At 39.3% G+C, this 21109-nt stretch overlaps 1 protein-coding gene across 1 annotated transcript; it reads left to right on the top strand.

The window, feature by feature from the left end:
• Positions 1-10149: 10149 nt before the first annotated feature.
• Positions 10150-19805, top strand: LOC145332198 (uncharacterized). Its single transcript, XM_080177161.1, has 8 exons — positions 10150-10250; positions 11378-11420; positions 12070-12139; positions 12544-12597; positions 13093-13163; positions 17328-17417; positions 17858-17929; positions 19595-19805. The coding sequence occupies exons 2-8, from the start codon at positions 11395-11397 to the stop codon at positions 19596-19598; spliced, it is 387 nt and encodes a 128-aa protein (XP_080033287.1). The 5' UTR covers positions 10150-10250; positions 11378-11394; the 3' UTR covers positions 19599-19805.
• The last annotated feature ends 1304 nt before the right edge of the window (positions 19806-21109 follow it).

Genomic DNA, 21109 nt, shown 5'->3' on the forward strand with positions numbered 1-21109 from the left:
TAGCGCTAGGTGCGCAGCCACGGCAATCGGATAATTTAGCTCAGATGGCTACAGAACTGAGTCTAAATCGGCAAGTGTAGCTGGGACAAGCCCCAGGACACCCAGGCCAAACCTACGAGACAGACAGCTGGGTGCTGGTCTCCTTGAGAAGGCAATGTGTGGCTGCGAAGCTTCAGCACACAAGTAAGCCCTACCACTGCGACGGATAGCAGATTTTGAGCCACAGGCACGGCAGGACGGGACATTCCCTGCCGCTGCCTCCCAGGATTCGAACCCGAGGCGCTGCAGGACGGGCCATTCCCTGCCGCCATTTTCGGGATTCGAACCAGCGGCGCTGTAGGACGGGTCATTCCCTACCGCCGTCACCCCTCTGAACCTTGCAGGACGGACATTCCCTGCTGCCAGTGCTTCCAGAATCACACCTAGAGCTCCTAGTGATAACAACACATAAGTGTGTATAAATGTCAACCAAGTGATAAAAATAAATATAAAATTGTTGACCCAGTGATAATTAATAAGCTCTAGTGATTCGAAGCTACAGTCTAAGCCACCATGGTAAGCGATACCACCATAGCTGCGGTTAGGCCACCACCGAAGTTTCTGCCAACCCCAGCCGAACGAGAGGCCCCCTTGTCTCAAGGGCAGGACCTCCACTTCCCCTGCCATGTCAGGGTGAGGTTTCCTACTCCTGACCCTACCCAGCATGTACAGGTTGATGCCATGATCGATTCTGGCAACCGTGTACCAGGGTCTGCTGTAATTTCTGAGCACCTCATGCACGCGATGGGCGTACAACGCATGTTGATTCCGGACAACACCCAAATCCTGACTGCTAACGAGGAAGGCCAGCCCCTCCAGGTAATAGGAAAATTAAAAGAGTTATATATGGCAGTCTCACACACCCTTATACTCCATCTATACCACGTGACTGTGGTCCGGAACCTCTCACACCCTCTGAACCTAGGAGGGTATTTTCTCAAGGAGTTCGGAACTAGGCTCTGTTTCGACATGCAACCACCTTGCTTGTGGGTGCGTGGGGAGTTTATCCCACTCCGTGGCGTCCCCATTGACCGGGAGACAGCCGAGAGAGAGCTAAGTTATGAGGGGCCTCTGCCAGGCCCCCTGCCCGAGCAGCCGCGTGTGGTTGAGAAAGGCACACACTGGGTGGACGCTGAGCTCAACGCACACAAGGGAGCTAACCTGCTAGCCATGGGGTTGCCCCCAGTGCCCAAGGTGCCGAGGGAGAGCCTGCCAACAACGTTCCCTGAGATTGCCAGCCCTCCAGAACCAATCTTCTCCGCCGACACCTTTATCAACGGCCAGCCGTGTCCACCTGGCCCCCTCTACCTGGGACCTCCAGCCAGTCCACCAGCCAAGCCCGAGTCCAGACCCATCAAGTTGCGGTCTGATGTACCCGGAGCCATACTCAACTCTCAGGCCTCAGCCTCTCCCGGCGCCGTGCCCATCAAGTCGTGGCCGGCTGCCTCCGGAACCATGCATGGCTCCGCTACCTCAGCCTCTCCGAGCGCCGAGCCCGTCAAGTCGCGGGCGGACGCCCACGGAGCCAAGGCTGGACCCAGCACTTTGGCCTCTCCCAGCGCCGAGCCCGTCAAATCGTGGCCGGACGCCCTCGGAGCCACACCTGGCTCCGACACGTCAGCCCCTCCAGAAGCCGAGCCCGTCAAGTCGCGGCCGGTGGGTCCCGGAGCCAAAGCTGACCCCGCACCAGCCACGTATAGGCTAAGCGCTGTCACTCCAACTGATGGCCAGCCACCCCAGCTCCGCACAGCCAAGCAGGTGGTCCTGCCTGGCCGCGGGGTCATGGCGGTCCCTGTTGAGCTAGTAGGCCATCGCACCAAGGATGCCATCCAACTAGCTGCCCCAGAACAGAGGTTTGGGGAGGATCTTGTTATCCCAGAGGGCCTGTATGCCCACAGGCCTGGCTCCGCCACTGTGTTTAGAGTACTGGTGGTAAATGAAGGGGAGATGCCCCTCTTGCTGGATGCTGGCCTCCCAGTGGCTGGGGAGCTAGTCAAACCTGACATTCTAGAGGTCTCTGATACGCCTCCCCCGCGTCTCCACTCGTTCCAAGAGCCTGCTGAGCCTCCAGAAATGCAGGAGTTGTGGGAGGCCCTGGAGATGGAAGACAATGAGTTCCTACGCAAGGACCCCTTGCTCAAGAAGGAGGTCTGGACTATGTTGTCAGAATACAGAGACGTCTTCTCCAATTCTACCCCCGGCTGCACAGATGTGGTTGAGTTGCAGCTGCGCCTCAAGCCAGGGACCCAGCCGATCCGCCAGAGATTTAGGGATCTGAACCCGCGGCAAGAGGCTGAACTGGAGAAACAACTGGACACCTGGCTACAGGAGGGAGTTATAGAGCCGTCAGACTCCGCCTGGAGCAGCCCCCTGGTGCCCATCAAGAAGAAGGACGGGAGCACCCGCTGGGCCGTCGACTACAGAGCCCTCAACAAGTGCCTGGAACTGGACAGCTACCCCCTGCCTAGGATCCAGCAGTTGGTAGAACGGGCTGGAGGGCACCGTGTCTACAGTGCTTTAGACGCGGTGGCCGCATACTACACCATCCGTGTGTCCGAGGACAGCCGGCCCTGCACCGCCTTCACCACCCCCAGGGGCTTGTATCAATGGAAAAGGATGCCCTTTGGCCTGGCTACGGCACCGTCTGTCTATTCCAGGTTTATTGCAGGGGTCCTAAACCCACTAGGCACAGCCAACCTCCAGTCATACCTTGACGACGTCCTGACCTTCCACCAGGATACCTGGGCCCACCTGGCCAGGCTCCGAGAGGTCTTGGAAGCCCACCGCAGGGGAGGAATCCGCCTCAAGCCAGCCAAGACCAAGCTGTTCCGATCCAAGGTGGATTATCTGGGCCACACCCTCAGCCGTGAGGGGATAGCCATGCAGGAGGACTATATTGACTGTATCCTGGACTGGCCAGCCCCCAGCACCCCCAAGGATTTGCTGGCGCTGCTGGGGTTCTTTGGATACTACCGCCTGTTCATCCCAGAGTATGCAGACCTCACCTACGAGATGAATCGGCAGAAGACGGCCAAGACCCTAACCTGGACGCCTGAGATGGAAGCCCAGCTGCTGCAACTCAAGGACAAGTTCCGCAAGGCCCCCATCCGAGTGCCGCCCAGGTTTGATTTGCCAGCGGTGTTCCAGCTCACCACAGACTTCAGCAGCCGCGCCATCTCTGCCATACTGAGTCAATGTCAGGATGGCAAGGAGAGGCTGATTGCCGCCGTGGGGCGCAAGACAACCGACCCTGAGACGCGCTACCCGTCCTGGAAGGGAGAGATGGCCGCCATTATGTATGGGATCCGAAAATTCCACGGCATCTTGTCCTACCGCAGCTTCCAGATCAACACTGATTCCTCAGCCTTGCTACAGATGAAATCACTGAACACATCCACAGGGATGGTGGCCCGCTGGCAGGAGGAGCTAGCGGCCTTAGACTTTACCGTCTGCCACCGGCCTGGCACCCAGAATACCAACGCCGACGCCCTCAGCCGCCGGGAAGATGCCAACATGCCAACGGCTAGCGCCGAAGAATTAGCAGAGCAGGCTGAGTATATCCACAACCTTTGCCAGCTAGGGGAGTCCGCAGCTAGCCGGCCCCCTGCCGCCCGACTGGATCCAGCAGAGTATTGGAGGCCCAGACACAGGACCCCCTTCTGCTCCGTGTCCGCCAATGGGTGGCTGATGGCAAAGCCCCAACTAAGGCTGAGCTGCGTGGCAAGGAACGAGACGAGCAGCAGTACGCCAGCCGCTTCCCAGCCCTGGGGCTTGACGAGCATGGCTGCCTCACCACCACTGACCAGACCCTGACAGGGGAGAGGACAAGATACCTGCTGCCTTCGGCCCTCCAGCAGGACGCGTTCTTTCTAGCCCATGGGACCCCCATGGCTGGGCACTTTGGGATGGACGCGACTATCGCCCGCGTTGCCATGCACTTCTGGTGGCCCAACCTGGCCCGTGACATCCGTCTGATGGTACAGACTTGCCCTGAGTGTGTCCAGAAGGTTACCAAGGAGAGACTGAAGCAAGGGATCCATGTGCCCTCCCGCCAGGGGTATCCACAGCAAGTCCTATTTATTGACCTGGTGGGGCCACTGCCAGAGACCCCAGCTGGGAACCGCTATATCCTCACCTGCCAAGATGGGTTCAGCCGGTTTGTCAGCCTCTACGCCATCCCCAACAAGCGCACTCTCACGGTGGCTGAGACCCTGTTGCACCGCCACCTGGCCACGTTCGGATGCCCCCTGAAGATCCATTCCGACAATGGAATGGAATTTACCGGCCAAGTATTCCAGGAACTGGCCTCCAGGCTTGAGATTGGCCTGACACATCCACCACCCTACAACCCGCAGTCCAACCGAGTGGAGAGGTTTCATAGGACGCTCAACACAGGCATGCGCCTGTTCCTAGACAGAGACGATAACAACTGGGAGCCCCACCTGCCTGCCATCGCCTTCGCATACAACACCAAGGCCTGCAGATCCACTGGTGTGACCCCGTTCCTGGCCTTCTTTGGGAGAGAGGCCAAACTTCCGGTGGACATGGTACTACGGCTGCCAGAGACCGAATATGCTTCAGTTCCAGCCAACGTCCAAGCTCTCTTGCAGCGCTACTATGCAGTGTATGATGCCATCCAGCAGAAGGAGGAGGGAGCCATCCGGAGGAGCGCGGCAGCTTACGAAGGCACGGCCAAGTATGAGGTTGGAGACTTGGTCTGGTACCTGGCCCCCCGCCTGGTGCCAGGGAAGGCAGCCAAGATTACCAAGAGATGGACTGGCCCCTGGAAAGTAGTGAGGCAAGCTACAGAAGTCCATTATGTCATCAAACCTGCCTCTCCAGTAGCCAGGATCTCAGAAGTTACCGCGCATGTAGGCCGACTGCGCAAATACACTGGAGATGTGACTGCCCACCAGATCCCAGCAGACATCCAAGTTGATATGGACGGCGACGAGGATGCCACCGAGCTGCCAGTTGGAGCGGCGGCGCCCGCAGCCAGCGACCCAGGACAGCTCCCAGTGCACCAGCCAGCCGCAGCCGCCCCACAGCCTAGCGGCCAGGATCGTGACCCAGTAGAGGAGAACCTGCAGGAGCAGCCCAACGAACCACCGCCGCCGCCGCCCGCTCCAGAGCCACCCAGAGATGCCATCTGGAATCCTGACGCGGACATGGAGAACCTGCCAGCCAGCAGCGAGCCTGTAGGAGAAGAACCAGCCACTGCGATGGAAGAGGCCGCCCCAGAAGACGAAGCTGAAGCCATGTGCCCCCTGTTGATGACAGCCATCCCCATCCGGGTAGGAGCTAGGAGACCAAGCAACCTGAATCAAGCAGGCGCCCCCATGGAGTTCTATGCGCCCTTTGCCATCGTCATTCCCCCCTTAGGAACCACCAGAGTCCGCCTAGGCCTCCGTGTCCAGTTACCAGCTGAGGCAGAGCTAATCCTGCAGACGAGGCAAAATTTCCAGCGGCGGGGCTTGGCCGTCGCCAACCCACGCCTAGAAGCCAACCAGGAGCTGACAATGCTGATATCCAACCACAGTCAGACCGAGCAACGAGTGTCCCAGGGAGCCTGTGTAGCCCGCGCCGTCCTCCATCGAGCTGTGCCCCAAGAACTGCCTGTCCTGCGCAGGCATAGGCTGTCGTATCCCCAGGTTCAAGGCCTGGTGGCTCAGGAGCCACGCAACCCTTGAAGGGGAGGTTGTGGTAATACGACACCCAGACGGACAGGCAGTTTACAGAGTTGCTTCGCTGTGACTTATGATAACAAACCCCCTGCACTAATCTTATTATATCACCATCTATCTCATGACCGCTGTTGACCCCGCAACCCAGCGGTCAAACTGGCCTGCCTAAATGTGGGGAGGGGACTCAAACATGCAACTATCACGCGTTCCTCACGCGCTTATATAACCGGGAGGCGCTGCCTCCCCTTTTACCACCGCTGCCCCCACAGCCTGTCTACCGCCGGGAGCTAAGCCCTAGCGTCCCACACCCCCTTCAAACCTAACCATTGTTATAATCTGTTGTATATATATAGTAAACATTGCTTGTAAATATTATTCAGTTTAAATATATAATTTCTGTATGATTGAATCCTGCTTGTTTGTTTGGTAGAATAATTAAAGGCTAGGGCTCGTTGAATCCGAACTCGTTACCCCGTGGGCCGAGAACGCTCGGCTTACCAGATATTAAAGAGAAATGAGTCAGACTTGTGAGGAGAAACAACATCTGCTTTCTGTCTTATTTTCCAAGGAGAGATTTCAGAGAGGCAGGGACACGTGAAAGTATATATTTTACTACACAAATTTTCTTAATAATGTTTTCTTATATGTTAGATTTATTGGTTTAGGTACTTTTTGCAAATTTTGGTGGTAGATTTATTAATTTAACCTACAGACAGGGTAATTTTGTTTATTCTAATTGGGAATCTCCATTAATTTATCCCTGATATATTTGGAATCTTTTCTTTTTTCATTTATAAAATTTTAGTGTTTAACTAAAATTAGACAATATAATTTTTGTTTGAAAAAGTATATGATTTAAAATATTCTTATTTAATAAGGTTTGCTCATTTGTTTAATGTATACTATATATACGAAATTAAGTAATGAACTAAGTAATTATTTAAAGTAATAAGGGTTTTCTCTCTGAAGCTGAAGATCTCAATCTATAATGAACTAATTGAGTACTCTTTTTTAGGTAAGCTTTACACATGTCCTATGTTGGTTTTAGGCTATTTATTTTTAGATTTAAGTCTTGAGATGGTTTTAAGCTGTTTACTGTACCCTTCTTACCCATTTGAAATACTAGGGGCGCATACACTTGCAGTTAACAAAATATCAACTATTTTTAAATTTGAAATTTTTTGTGCATATCTTACATTGGATGTATATATTTTCATCTTGGAGAATATTATATCCAGGGATAATGGATATAATATTCCAATTGAATAAATCATCAAATATGAAGGATGTATTTTTTATAAATTCTTTAGATCATAGCGGTCCAAAGCAGAACACCATTTTCTTATAATACAAAGGCCTATAAATAATAATTTGGAAAAAATTATTATATCTTACGATGACATATCATTGGAAATTTCCAAGTCAAAGTTTAGTATATCTGAACAGATTTTGGCACAAATTTTCTCGGAAGAGTGTCCACTGAGATATAATTTTTAAAAGATCTTAAAAAATATCCGACCAAAAATAGCCGTATGCCCATTAACATATTTGTATTAGTTTTTTTCTCGAGACGTATCTGTCCCATTTGCATGATTTTTGAACTGGTAATTTCTTGAACAATGAGGCACCATTGGATTATGATCATGTCTATAACTTCTGAAATTTTGAATAAAAGTTCTCTTTTGATTTAAGGATTTTTACCATGTCAAGTTTTTTACCAAAATGGATAATATGAATATGAGAGTTAATTGAACAATTCTCCTTTTACAAATACATACATATATATTCCAAAATCATAGAATTACATAATATTTTGTACACACTTTATTTAATGCATGCATCACTCACTTTGACACACCCAAAATATGAATGCAATATCCTTCTATTCTTTCAAGTTTCCTCTCTCTCTCTCTCTCTACCTCTCTCTCTCTCTCTCCATCTCTCTAAGTATGAATGCAATTCTCTCTCTCTCTCTCCATCTCTCTAAGTATGAATGCAATATCCTTTCTATTCTACCCATCTTCCTCTCTCTCTCTCTCTCTCTCTCTCTCTCTCTCTCTCTCTCTCTCTCTCTCTCTCTCTCTCTCTCTCTCTCTCTCTCTCTCCTCTCTCTCTCTCTCTCTCTTTGTATCTTTCTTTCTTTAAGATTTTGAATATGCATTAAAAATATAACTTGTTGATATTTTAATTTCCCTTAAATCTTTTAATTCAGGAAGCAATTTGAATATGCGTTATTTCGTAATAAAATGAGAAGCATAAAAATAGTAAAGCAGATCCTTGGAAAGTGGTAATTGTATGATTACTTTGCTATTTGACCAGTTGAACTCTCATAAATTTATTTTAAAACCATTTGGGGAGCTCTATAACTGCAGATCACTTTCAATGCGAGTCACTTCATATTCTAACCTAATTTTAGTATTCTAAATTAATTTTTAAATAAATCTGTGCTTCATTTTCAACTATTTAAGGTGTTTTGCCGTTTGATAAATGCCCTGAAGTACATTAAGTACCATGAGGTTGCCTATAAAAACTACATCTTTTACTGCTTGTATTTCTAGGATAGAATTAAATTCAAAAGAAACATATGCAATATAAATACTAAATAAGACAATTTATAAGAAAGGTTTGATCAAAACAAAAACGATTAAGGTTCTTAATAACAAAGCATAAAGAGCAACGGAATAAATAAACCTAAATAACTAAGCTTAAAAAATATTTGTTAAAAAATCCTTGCATTTGGCATGTATGTATATTGTATATTGTACAGTGCGTTTTTTTTTATGGAACTTTTTTGAAAGCAATTTTACCCCACTTATAGTTATCAGAATGTAATGTATAACGGCTTTTTTTCTTTGTTTTTTATAACCATTTACAGAACATCAAAAAAATATTTCAGTTTTTATTTAAAAAGTACAGTAAAATCACAAATTCAAAACTTAGGTGTCAACATCTAAAAAAGGTTTTAGCGCATTTCTCTTAAGCTCAAATCTTCTACCCTTTGCAAGAAAAAAAAAATTATTTTAAGTTTAAAATCAATCGGACAGTTCTAACATTTCTGAATTAACGAAAAGAGCTAACCGTTACACGGATAAAGGCTAACCGTTAGGAACGGACGAACCGATTCTAATTATAGAAAAGCTTCGCTTTAAAAGAAATGAATGTTAAATGTATACAGAAACACACCTTTAATATAAACAAAAAATACAACTTTTCTTTAATAAACAAAATTAACCACAGTTATTTTTCATAAAAGCAACATGAAAATATGAAGTCTAGTACGTTGAATATATTAAACAATTTTTATTAGGAAAATGTAATTTTATTTTCCTGTTATATCAAGTTAATAGTATGTATCTGGTGTAGGGTTGGGCTGGATACTTTTTTGGCCGGATACCGGATACCGGATATCCGGCTGATTTAAAATGCCGGATATCCGGTATCCGGCCGGATATTAAAGTAGCAAAAAAAAATTATTAATAAACTTTTGAGATTTCATATATAAAATTTACATAAAGATAAACATATTCAAAAAATGTTCTTCTAGCTTCAATAATAAGAAAATTAGAGCCATTTAAAATTTTAAAAAGCAGAGATTTTTGGTGTAAAATATAAAAAAAGTTATAGCCGGATATCCGGCCGGATAGTTTCAATATCCGGTATCCGGCCGGATATTGAAAATGGCCGGATATCCGGCCACACCGGATATCCGGCCCAACCCTAATCTGGTGGGAATGAAATGACCGGCAAGCTAGAGGCAACATTTTTATGCTTGACGTCACCGCCATCCTGCAAGTGAGACGCGATGCAAAATTGCCTCTTTTATAACCTAGAGCCCTTTTTGTATACGTTTGTCTTCGCCTATTTTTATTTTTTACTCTTTCTCGTTTTGCCCCCCCCCCCTTCTTATAATTTTAGTTGCAAAGCTGTTCAATTTGTCTATTAATCCGTCTGTCTGTAAGGTTGATTTAATAAGCAAAAAATTCACTTTGTGTATCTTAGCTGTTAATTTCAAAATAAGTCTACAGCTTAAAAATGTTAAAATTATAAAGTTTCATAAATCATATCTCTTAAAGTATCTTGTTAAATCACAAGTTACTCCTCCCCCTTACTTTTACTTTAGGTCAGGTTAGGCTAGGTAATATTGGGTACTGGATAACACCGCAGGGCAAGGACATTAAATGTAAAAGGGGCAAGGCCTAGGGGAAAAAAACTTCACCCCACCCCTCCTTCCCTATTATTTTCAATTTATCTCAAAAACAAAAATAAGCGGGTCTAAGTGCTCACAGACACTTTGTAGGAAAGCACCTTATTGCCATGTTTAAAAAGTTTTCCTCTAAGTTTTAATTGCTTAGTTTTCCTATTTTTGTTTCCTTTTCAAAGATTCGCCCCCATGAACATAATCTTTCTTGTTAATGTAACATTTCTGTTCGTATGTGTCTAACTCTAACATACGAGACTAAATCTGGAGGTCCTTTCTAGGCTTAACATTTAACAGTTAACAGACGCCTGTCCTTTAGAAACGAACAGGTAAACTTTTAATTCTTTGTTCAAATTTTTTTTTATAGATTTAGAAATATTGCTGGTGCAATTACTCAAAGTGCCTAAATTTCTTTTATTTCAAAGTCTCGGTTCTCAAATGATAATTTTATAGATTGAACACAGTAATAGTGTCTGACTGATTATGACGTAACAAAAAAAATTAGCCAATGAGAGGCCGTTATTGACCAATGGTAAAATTTATAGTGGCCTCTCATTGGCTAATTTTTTTTGTTACGTCATAATCAGTTTTAACACCCCCCCCCCCCACCCCGAAGAAAATAAATCTATGGAACACAGTAATAGTGTCTGACTGATTATGACGTAACAAAAAAAAATAGATTTATTTTCTTCGGGGGGGGGGGGGGGGTGTTAAAACATTAATTTGATTAAGTATTTCTATACAGATTAGGTTAGATTAAGATATGAATGTACAAATAAGCACCCCCCAGCGGTTAGGCATTTTAAAAACCTATATAATGGTCTAAAATAGGTTAGGTTAGGTTAATTGTCCACTCCTGCGTTTGTCCACTCCGACGTTTGGGACTCCTGCGTTTGTCGTAGGACCGATTTTTTTTTCAGAAGACCTAACCCCGCGCGTGTTGCCTTTATCTGAAGAGTAATCCCACGGGGCTACCCTCAATTTCTGAAGAGTTCTTAATCATTTTTTAACATTTTTATACTTTTCGATATCATTATCCACAGCCTGGATATTATAACAGGTGGAAATTGTCGTCAATCTAGGTTGCTAACATGGAACTCCCTTATTGGTCAGGAATTTTTATCCACTAGGGGCGAAGGAGATGGGGTAACGGGGGTTGAAGGGAATATCGTTATTTTATCAAGCTGCGATTTTCACCTTATTAGAGAACATGAAAATGTGGTGTAAGATCCAAGTGTACAATTATATCACTCTCACTTTTTTCAAATGTTTTGGCCAGGCAAAAATGTTTCCCTATAAATTTCTAGTTTAAATGTCAAGTGTCCAAATGTTGAAATGATCTCTAAGAAACGCGAAGTTTAACATGAACAGTTTATATTTAGATACTGCCTAACACATTATAACAAGGATGAAAACATCTTAAAAAACAAAGCAAATGAATTTCTATTTATTTCAGAACTACGAACGATTGCGATGCAAAGTACAATTGAATTCTCAAGGTAAGCAATTTTGTATAGTCACTTGTTTAAAGCGACCGTCTGTCAGTCTGACTGGAACGGATAGCTTTCAAAATTTAGGCATGTTAGCATAGTTCTATTGATTTGAAAATTTGTATGATGATTCCTGTAAAAGTAAGATTAAATCTAGAAAGAGTAGCCACTCTTAAGTCGTTACCATTAGGTCTGTCCGTCCATTTACAACATTTTTGACATCATTATTTTATTTTCTTATTCATATGCTTTCTTGAACAAAAGGTCCTAGGACAAAAGGGTACAATAAGCGAAGCATCTGTATCAAAGTCTTTAAAAAGTAAGTATGTCCTTAAAAAGTATTTATGAAATTTTGCAACAAATTTACAAAACATTTAGTTAAAACTTATAATTAAGTATACTGCGTATTAAGTTCTGACACGCTACTAAAAGTGTCTTTGTTCGTTTGTCCTATCCTACCGTCTGTTTTCTAGCTTCGCTTTTATAGGCAACAACGTACAGTGTAATGAGCGAATGATCTTTTATGATCTAGTCCTAAAAATGTAATATTATGTTCTTAAACAGTATATGTATAAGCAATCTTGCAGCAAATGTACATAATTTTTTTTAAAACTGATAAATTGATATTATTTTTATCTAAATTAGTTTATATTTGTAGGTCTATCCGGAGCGGATCTCTGGATGAGCATGTTGAAAATATCATCAATAGATCAAGAGCCGCAGATGAGGTAAAATAATATAAATAACAAGATTTTTTATGCATATCATCAAATGCATGTAGAAAGTAATTACAATATCTATATATTTTTCATTGTTTCTTTTCTTTTTTATTGTGTAACAGGATGTCTTTCAGTCTATGTGTCTGTGTGTAGCAAAGCAACTCTCTAATCACTGCACCGATATGGTTTTCCTTTACAGTATAAATCTAAGGAGGTTTTTCTAAATATTTTAGAGGATGGTGCCTCCACCCCTAGCTGAAGAGAAATCTCCCTTAGAACCTTCCGCCCCTAATTTTAGTTTGTTATCCAATTTTTAAAATTATAAGTGGTGGGTCGACTCAACCGCTTGCCCTTAGAACTCTAAAGTAGTATCTGTTGATTTAATGATTGTTAAAATTTATTGATTTATTTAGTACCGAGCAAGCAGTATAGAACCTTTTATCCACTATGTTAATGACGAACCAAAAATCAGGAACATTATTATTTTTATTTCTTTTATTTATAACAGTTTGACTTTCTCGTAGCATTTGACAAGATATTATTTTGATAACTCTTACATGATTTTAAAGATTTTTTTTAAAACTTTGGTTTAGGTTGAGAGTATAATATTTTCCTTTTAGCGAAGCATTTTGTTCAAAGAATAGAAGATAAAATTGAAACGTAAGGATAAGAAGGATTCAAAATTGTAAAGATATTAGAAAAACATTCAGTTAGGAATTATTCTCAACCCATGTTGATAAATATTGACTAAATATTCCAGTAAAATATTAGCTTTGGAAAAAACTGAATTTTAATACCAAGCATTACTATAGACTAAATTTTTAGAGATAATGATCAGCACAACCTTTACAAAAAAAAATCAACTGTATATCTCTGATAACAGACGAGTAAATCATATTTTCATTGTCATTATTATGAAAGTAAACCTATAGAAATCTAAATTTTTAAATGAACTGTTTGTGATCAGAATGTCAAGCATAGTATGTGAACCTCTGACCCCATGGAGTAAAACTGGAGAGTTCTATTATCCCAGGTAAAATTTTTTTAACCAGTGCGCAGAGTATATTCTAAAACTTTTTTTTTAAAGTTAAAGATCTTTGAAAATGCTGGCTTGAATTGGTTGTACATAATAGGAAAGCATTGATAATATCTTTGAGTGGTTTTAAGCTATTTTCTGACCATCAGCCACCTGTGGCAAATATCAAATAAAGTTACAAAATAAGTTACCAAATGTATAAAACTAAATGCATAATTTGAATAAGACAGTATTTCTATTGACCATTCAGGTTATTCTATTTAAACAGTATTTCTAATTTTAATTTAATTACTTAGTCTAAAACATTTTCCTTTTAATGGTAATATTATCTCTGAAACGTTCTCTTTTCTTGCTTGCTTTAAAATTTTCGCTGTTAATGGATAAAATAAAATCGCCTTGGCTTCTAGAAAATATTGTGAACAAAATAGTTTGCTTTAATTAAAATTAATATCCTTCTATCCCTACTTATAAGACCACGCGGCATTCTCCTCCAAATCTCAAGTATACCACCCTATTCCAACCTCCCTCCTTCCCTTATTTAAAAATGATTTAGAGAAAAGATTTGATGCAATAAATGCCTTAGGTCAGGAATTTGAGGGGGTATGATAATTGACAATAAAAAGGATACAACTCCAATTATTATAAACAAATTTTTCCCTCTATAGCTTAAAATCTTAGGCAACCAACCAACCAATAAAAAGTGCTCCAGAGCTGGATCTTTAAATCATTTTATTGGTGAGCCAGATCGGATTGAGCCGAATTTCAGCCAATCACAGCGCGGCATTTCATAAAATGCTGTGCTCTCATTGGTGGAAAGTTGGCTCACCCCGATCTGGCTCACCAAAAATGATTTAAAGATCCAGCTCAGGTTAAAAAAACAACGAAGATAGGAACGTTTTGGTAAACTTTGGGTAAGGGTTAAATTTGCAGTATGATTTCTCTTCCCTCCCTGGGTACCTTTAAAATTGGACATCAACAATAGAATTAAGAGGGGTAAGAAGCGTGGTCCACCATTGGATCAAAAGTATTGTCCAGGCTAAGCTGCAAAGCCTTGTGTAAAGCCTTCATATTGCAAAAAATGTGTTTACAACGCTTTACAAGAAAAGAGAACACTGTGAACATTTATCGCATGTCTGTTTTTGTCATTTTTGCAAACAAATTCATCTACTGGGTGGTTGTATGAATTCAGGGAGACCAAACGGGAATGCAACATTTAAAAAGACATCATGGCACTTAAATCAGACATTATACTGCATTTACACTGGTACCCAAAGTATTATAACCACGTTATCTTATCCGTTGGCACAAAAACTTTGGGCACTTTTAATGAATTTTGATTGGTTGGATCCAACCTTCTCCACTAAAAAGGGTTATTTATTTATCATCATTGGGGAAATTGTGTATTCTAGAAAATAAAGAAGTAGGTAATGATTTTGTGTCTGATATAAAGATCTCGGAAATTACTGGTTGTACTTTCCAAGAAGCGTTACATATAGCTTGTGATGGTTTAGGCTATTTTCTAACCTACCACGACCCCCTCTAAAGACTATCAGAAAAAAACTAGTTTATAATACAGCATAAATATTTTGGATATAATATATAGTCATAGTGATGAAAACACCCTGTATAATCTTGCTGTTAAAAATGAAACTGTATACTCGCTGTGTGTATACATACAAATATTCTGCTAGCGATACAGCTTTGGAATATATCATGGACAAATTATTCAAAACAATTGCAGTGCTGCTTGCAACCAGCTTTTGCAGAGATGTGGAGCTCAAACTACATTCGATAAATTGATAGACAATCATATATACCTAATTTCAAAGCTTTGGTTGCTTATAAATGTTTTAGGGAAAAAAGGGAAGTGAATTAATTTTGATATTCTAAATTGATATATCTCATTCATTTGCTTTAAAACTTTTGGGACTTTTGGATTTCCCATTTTATCGTCCACTAGCCGGAAGGGAGGAAGAGGACATTGGGCTGTTTATTACACTAGTCCCCAAATTTTTATAATAATGTTTTCTTATTTATTGGCTAACAACTTTGGGAACTTAAATTGAATTTTGATTTTTTTGTTCATTAAGTTGAGTGTTTAAACGTTCCAATAATTGTAACCTACAGAAAGGGTAATTTTATGTATCATCATTGGGGATGTACATTTTGTCTTATTCCTTTAGATCACTGACTAGGCGTAGAAAATGTACCCAGAATCGGATCCACATTTCTGATCTTTTTTATTTACATAATGCAAAACTTTGCATTGAACAATTATTTTCTTTCATTTATTAAAACTAAACTTAATGAGTTTGTTGTTTGTTTACAAATAACATAAGCTAAAACTCATTATCTTGTTTTTAAGCAGTGGATCTAATCTACAATTGTAACAATACATTTGTGTCGATATGTTTAAAGAGGGCGTTTTTTGGGTGTGGGGAGTGGGCAGAATCTAAATTAAAAAGTACAAATTAATTTTTTAGTAGTAAGGTGTGAAAACCCGCTTTTTGTGTCTAAAATACTCAAAAACAATATTCATAGATGCAGAAATAGTGTCGAGGGGATTCAGATTTTTTTTTGTGGGGGGGGGGGGTTCTAATATAATTTAAAGAAAGCCGGCTGCCTTGCCCCATTCCTGGTCAATGATCACGAATGATATTATCATCTTTCAATATTAGTTATCTATTTTGCAATATACATTTTGTATTAATTCTCGTTAAATTATAGTTCCTTTTCGCATCGTATTGTTAGCCCTTAAGGGCCGAGGGCCCCGCTAACAAAACTGATATCAATTTTATAATTAGCTTATTTAATATTTGTGGGAAAGTGTCTGTAATACTATGCAATACATGATTTTTCATTATAGCTGAGAACCGATTCTAATCCAGCGACTATTTGGTTTCGAAGTTATACTGGAATATACTTCATTTTAGCTTTGTTAATTATTATATTATTTATATACTTGGATTTGAAACACTCGTTAGAAAGCTACAAAGCGAGATAGTTTGATAGCAAAGTTAAAAGCCTTTTCAAAAGTGAAACTTTATCTCATTTTTATCTTTCTCTAACTCTCCCCTCTTACCTTTCCTCATTTTATTTTGTTTCCCCTCTCTACACAACTCTCTTCTATTCTTTTGAACTTTGCTAATTGGCTTGCACTACTTTGCAGTTTAGTGTCCTTGTGAAACTGCGTTAAATTCAAGAATAGAACAAGGACAATATTTGCCTTCAAAATTATAGTTAATTATTATGAAAATATTTATGTTTTGAATAACAAAAGTTTTATAAGAATATGGTTTAAGCCCCAGAGCATTCAGAGGATGTATTCCCTTTTTTCCATTTTTTTTTTGTAAAAACGTCTTGCAGCTTAGAAATTAGAATCATTACAGATGTTTTTCTTTTCTTTCTTTTGCTAAAAAGTGCAATTTTATTATGAGTAATAATTAATATATTCTAATTTTAATGTATATCTAATTAATTAGTTATAGTTGGTTAATGTTTGATTACTTTAGCATTATATTGGCCTAACAGAGCAATACCTGAATAACCTAGACATTACAAAGCTCAATACTAAGAAACCTTGCTGTTTTTTTTAAAGACTATCCTGGAGAATCCGAAACCTCTAAAAAAAACCTGATACCACCCTAAGACACAGATTTTCAATTCAAATCAAAATAATATATTATTTTAATTTTTTTATTTCTCCAATGCATTGTATGACTAATATTTTATGACCTTTATTGTTGTCTAAGTTGTTTATTTTTGTGTAAGGTTAAAGTATAAATTTATTATTCTTATTTCAAATGTGTATATGATGTCTGTGTTGATAGTGTTGAAATGTCTAGTTAAATGTTTTGTCTATCTCTAACAAGCTCTAATTTAGTCATAATGCTAAAGATTTATCTTTTTTACTATTTTACAATAAAATTTTTCTAAAATCTTAGGAAATAAAAATTATGTCCGTCATTCTACCTCCTAAGATCTTTTAAAAATATGAAATCCTAGAATCATAGAAAAGCTTTCTTTTATCATTTCAAGATCCATGTAACTACTTATTTTTTATTAGTTTTGATCTTTTTGTAAGCTAGCTGAACAAATAATGAACCTTTTCTAAATCATATTCTTTAAAAAAAAGGGCTTAAGGAATGTAACCTGTTTTAGATATCCTGAAAGTTGGAGAGGAACTGCCAGCACGATTCCAGCTTATCCTAGAAACTTCTGGTACTGGTCTAATCCTGCTAGATACTACAGGTAGAGTGATAGTAAATTCTAGAATATCCTAGAAACTTCTGGTACTGGTCTAATCCTGCTAGATACTACAGGTAGAGAAGTAGTAAATTCTAGAATATCCTATAAATTTCTGGTATTGGTCTAATCCTGCTAGATACTACAGGTAGATTGATAGTAAATTCTAGAATATCCTAGAAACTTCTGGTACTGGTCTTATCCTGCTAGATACTACAGGTAGAGTAATAATAAATTTCAGAATATTCTACAAACTTCTGGTAAAGGTCTAATCCTGCTGGATACTTCAGGTAAAGTAATAATAAATTTCAGAATATTCTACAAACTTCTGGTACTGGTCTATCCTGCTAGATACAAACTCCAAGGAAGAATTTTTAAAGAACTTCTGATTATTATTACAAAAATTCCTCATATTGACCTATCCATGTTCTAATGTATATGTTTAGGTACAAGAGCTACTTCCCCAGACACTATTACTATCCAAGCAGACGTTACTACCCTTCCACTTATCTGTACAGGTAATTAAATAGTTCCCCACCCCTCCCCGTTTTCAATTTTAGTTTTCAAAATAAAATTTTTATTGAGGGGGTAATTTTATTCCTAGTGGCGATTTCTCATGGGAGGGTGGTGGGACGCTCCCCAAAAATAGTTATTCATCTTCGCGGGACCTATGAGATTCCACCCTGTTAAAGAGAACCTGATCAGTTCAGTGGTGAGATCCTTCGATACAAACAAACAATTAGACAGAAAGACAAACAGACATTCCTTTGCTTTATTATAAGGATAAGTATATCTTTTACAAAATATTGTCATAAATAATTTTTAAAAATTTTTGTAGACCCTTCATAGGAAAATATTGCTGTGTTTACTTAAATAAAATGTCATAGCAAATTAAGGTTATTTTGTGTAAAACTGAAAATATGCACCAAAAATCTTTCATAAAAGCATGAGTACATTATATTGTATGCACTGGAAATGTGTTTGTTTTGTATGCAAAAATATTTTGCATAGATGCAAAAACCCTGTATTGTAATTGTTCTCTCATAAAATACTTTCTTCAGTCAGGGATCTAAAGGGATAAGACATTGGCCAATAAATTGATGTACAATTCCAATAATCATACACAAATAAGTGGTTTAAACGATTGAACACTCAACTTAATAAACCGACAAATAAACATTAACACTGAAGTCTTAAGCCAACCAATAAGAAAACGTCTTTATAAAATTTTGGGAACCAGTGTAATAAACAGCCCATTTTCCCCTCTCTCTCTGTTTTTCTGTACATATGTGTTGTGCATTCACTTCCACATATGTAAATCGGAACAAAGTAATTACTGCAACAGGAAACATTTCATCTTTATAAATGGATGTAGAATATACGTGGAAATTATGACAGGGAAAAATTCTTGTCAATTTAGGTTGCTAATATGGAACTCGTTTATTGGTCAGTTTGTTCATCCAGTAGTATTGGAGGATAATGGGCAAGGGTGGTTGAAAGGGGGAGTTGTTATTTACCCCGCTGCAAGTTTCATTAGAGAAAATGAAAATCTGGTGTAAGATAATAATATATCCATTTCTTTATGTCTTCAGCTGCACTACAAGAACATAACAAACAGCCCCTCTTATTCTATTTTGTCTTTTTGCGACTATTTGGAATTGATTGCACATCTAATATTTTACACGAAAAATCTTTTATCTTTCAAATATTCTTATACAAAGTGAGAACTTTTAGTAATATTAACAGTTATTTTTAGAATTATTTATGCAGCTAAAAATCTTGTCTTGGCTGTTTAAATTAGGCTGTTTAACTGCGTCTATGTCTTAATGATGATTTCGAAAAAAAAAATGTCTTGAATAGGATTGCTGTATGTATTTAGATGCTTATCTTACCCCCCCCCCCCCCACCCGTCACAAAAAAGCCCTAAGAATAAAGTCTTATTAGAAATTAGTTTTTTTTTACTAAAAATACATCAGTATTTTAAACAATAAGAGTTTAGCATTTTAAAACTATTTTCCCAAATGATTTTTTGGATCTAAGAAAGAAAACGAAGGAGCGAGTTTTATCGTATTTTCACAGTATCTTTTAACCTAACCTAAAATAACCTATCAAAAGCTGCTGTAAAAATACGACGAAACCCGCTACTTAGTTTTCTTTCCTTGATCTGATTTTTTTATATTTAGATAAATGTTGAAGAAAGAAAAACTGCCAAGAAAATAGAAATAAACATATTCACACATAGTTCATATTTTGTTAAAAAATTGGTATATTTCGACATGTACTTGTTTACCATTCTAATAAATCTTAACTAATGCCTATCTATAGATCTAACATAGACATATTACACATGAATTAAATGTTATGTAAAAGGAAATAAATAGTAAAACTGTAAAATTTATAAAGATATTTTATTTTTGAAACGCAAACTGTGTTTTGAAAGCTTTGCTTCCCTTATTTGTTGTTGCAACTAATTACCATGTTATATTAGACAAATGTCGTGCAATCAAAGGGTAAATAACCAGCATAATATTGGACCCATGATAATTTGTTTAGGTGTATCTTTACCAGAGAGAGAAGGGACAGTAGACTGTTTATTACACTAGTCCCCAAAATTTAAAATAAAGTTTTTTTTATTTTTTTACTTGGCAACTTTGGATACTTGGTTGGCTTATTAAGTTGAGTGTTTAATATTTTAACCACCAATTTTACCCTACAGAAGGGTTAACCTTGTTTATCATCATTTGGGAAATACTTCAATTTATTGTCCATTGTCTTATCCCTTTAGATCCCTGTGTCTTTACACTGTATTTATATATATTTTTATATTTTTAAAAGCGAAGCTTTTCTATAATTAGGGTCGGTCCGTCCGTCCGTCACAGTTAGCTCTTTTCGTTAATTTAAACAGGTTAGAATTGTCCTATCGATTCCAAACTTTGCATGATGATTCCTGTAGTAGTTAGTTACAATTTAGAAATCGTAGCAACTCTATAACCAATACCAGAATGTCCGTACGTCCATTTTAAACATGTCGATTTTTGACTTTTTTGACAACAAATTTTTGTATGTTAAAATAATCCGATTCTTCTGATTTTTTGAAAACTGATTCCTATTACAACAAGGTGCAATGTTATAAGCGAAGCATCTCTATAAAAAAGTCCCAAAAATGTAAGTATGTCCTTAAACAGTATCATCTATTTATGCAGTTTTGCAACAAATTTACTTACAATATTATTTGTACTGATGTATTAATATTCTGCTAATTCAGTTCTGACAATCTACAAGTGTTAATGTCCGTTTGTCCTACCATTTCAGTGCTTCGCTTTTATGGATGTTGCCATCCTTGTTTAATATAGTTTGACTTCTTGTGTTATTGCTGTTTAGGTTCTGTTAATCATAAAAGTTTACAGATATTTAGTTAAGAAAAAATATAAAAATAAAATGTGCAATTATGTAAAAAGCAGGTAAAACAATACATCAGAAGAAACATAAATAAATGAAATGGGCAATTAAACTACACATAAAATCTTTCCCAGATTTTTCTTTACCATTCTTTTTACCATTTGCTAATCTTATTGAATGTTTTTGGGGTTGATTTCGCCATCAAATTAACCAATTGGATTTAAGCTAAAGCAGGATATTTTTCTAAAAAAAAATATACAGTTTGACCCACGAAAAAGTATTTTTTAGCATCTGCAGCC

This window comes from Acartia tonsa, chromosome 1 (genome assembly GCF_053477335.1).
Source record: "Acartia tonsa isolate MP-2025a chromosome 1, ASM5347733v1, whole genome shotgun sequence".
Taxonomy (NCBI): domain Eukaryota; kingdom Metazoa; phylum Arthropoda; class Copepoda; order Calanoida; family Acartiidae; genus Acartia; species Acartia tonsa.

What these genes read in the sequence shown, in the direction of transcription:
- LOC145332198 (XM_080177161.1), top strand. Translation starts at nt 11,395, where the DNA reads ATGCAAAGTACAATTGAATTCTCAAG. An exon ending in ATGTTAATGACGAACCAAAA is followed by an intron (nt 12,598 to 13,092) that starts ATCAGGAACATT and finishes GAACTGTTTGTG; the next exon opens with ATCAGAATGTCAAGCATAGT. An exon ending in AATCCTGCTAGATACTACAG is followed by an intron (nt 17,418 to 17,857) that starts GTAGAGTGATAG and finishes GTATATGTTTAG; the next exon opens with GTACAAGAGCTACTTCCCCA.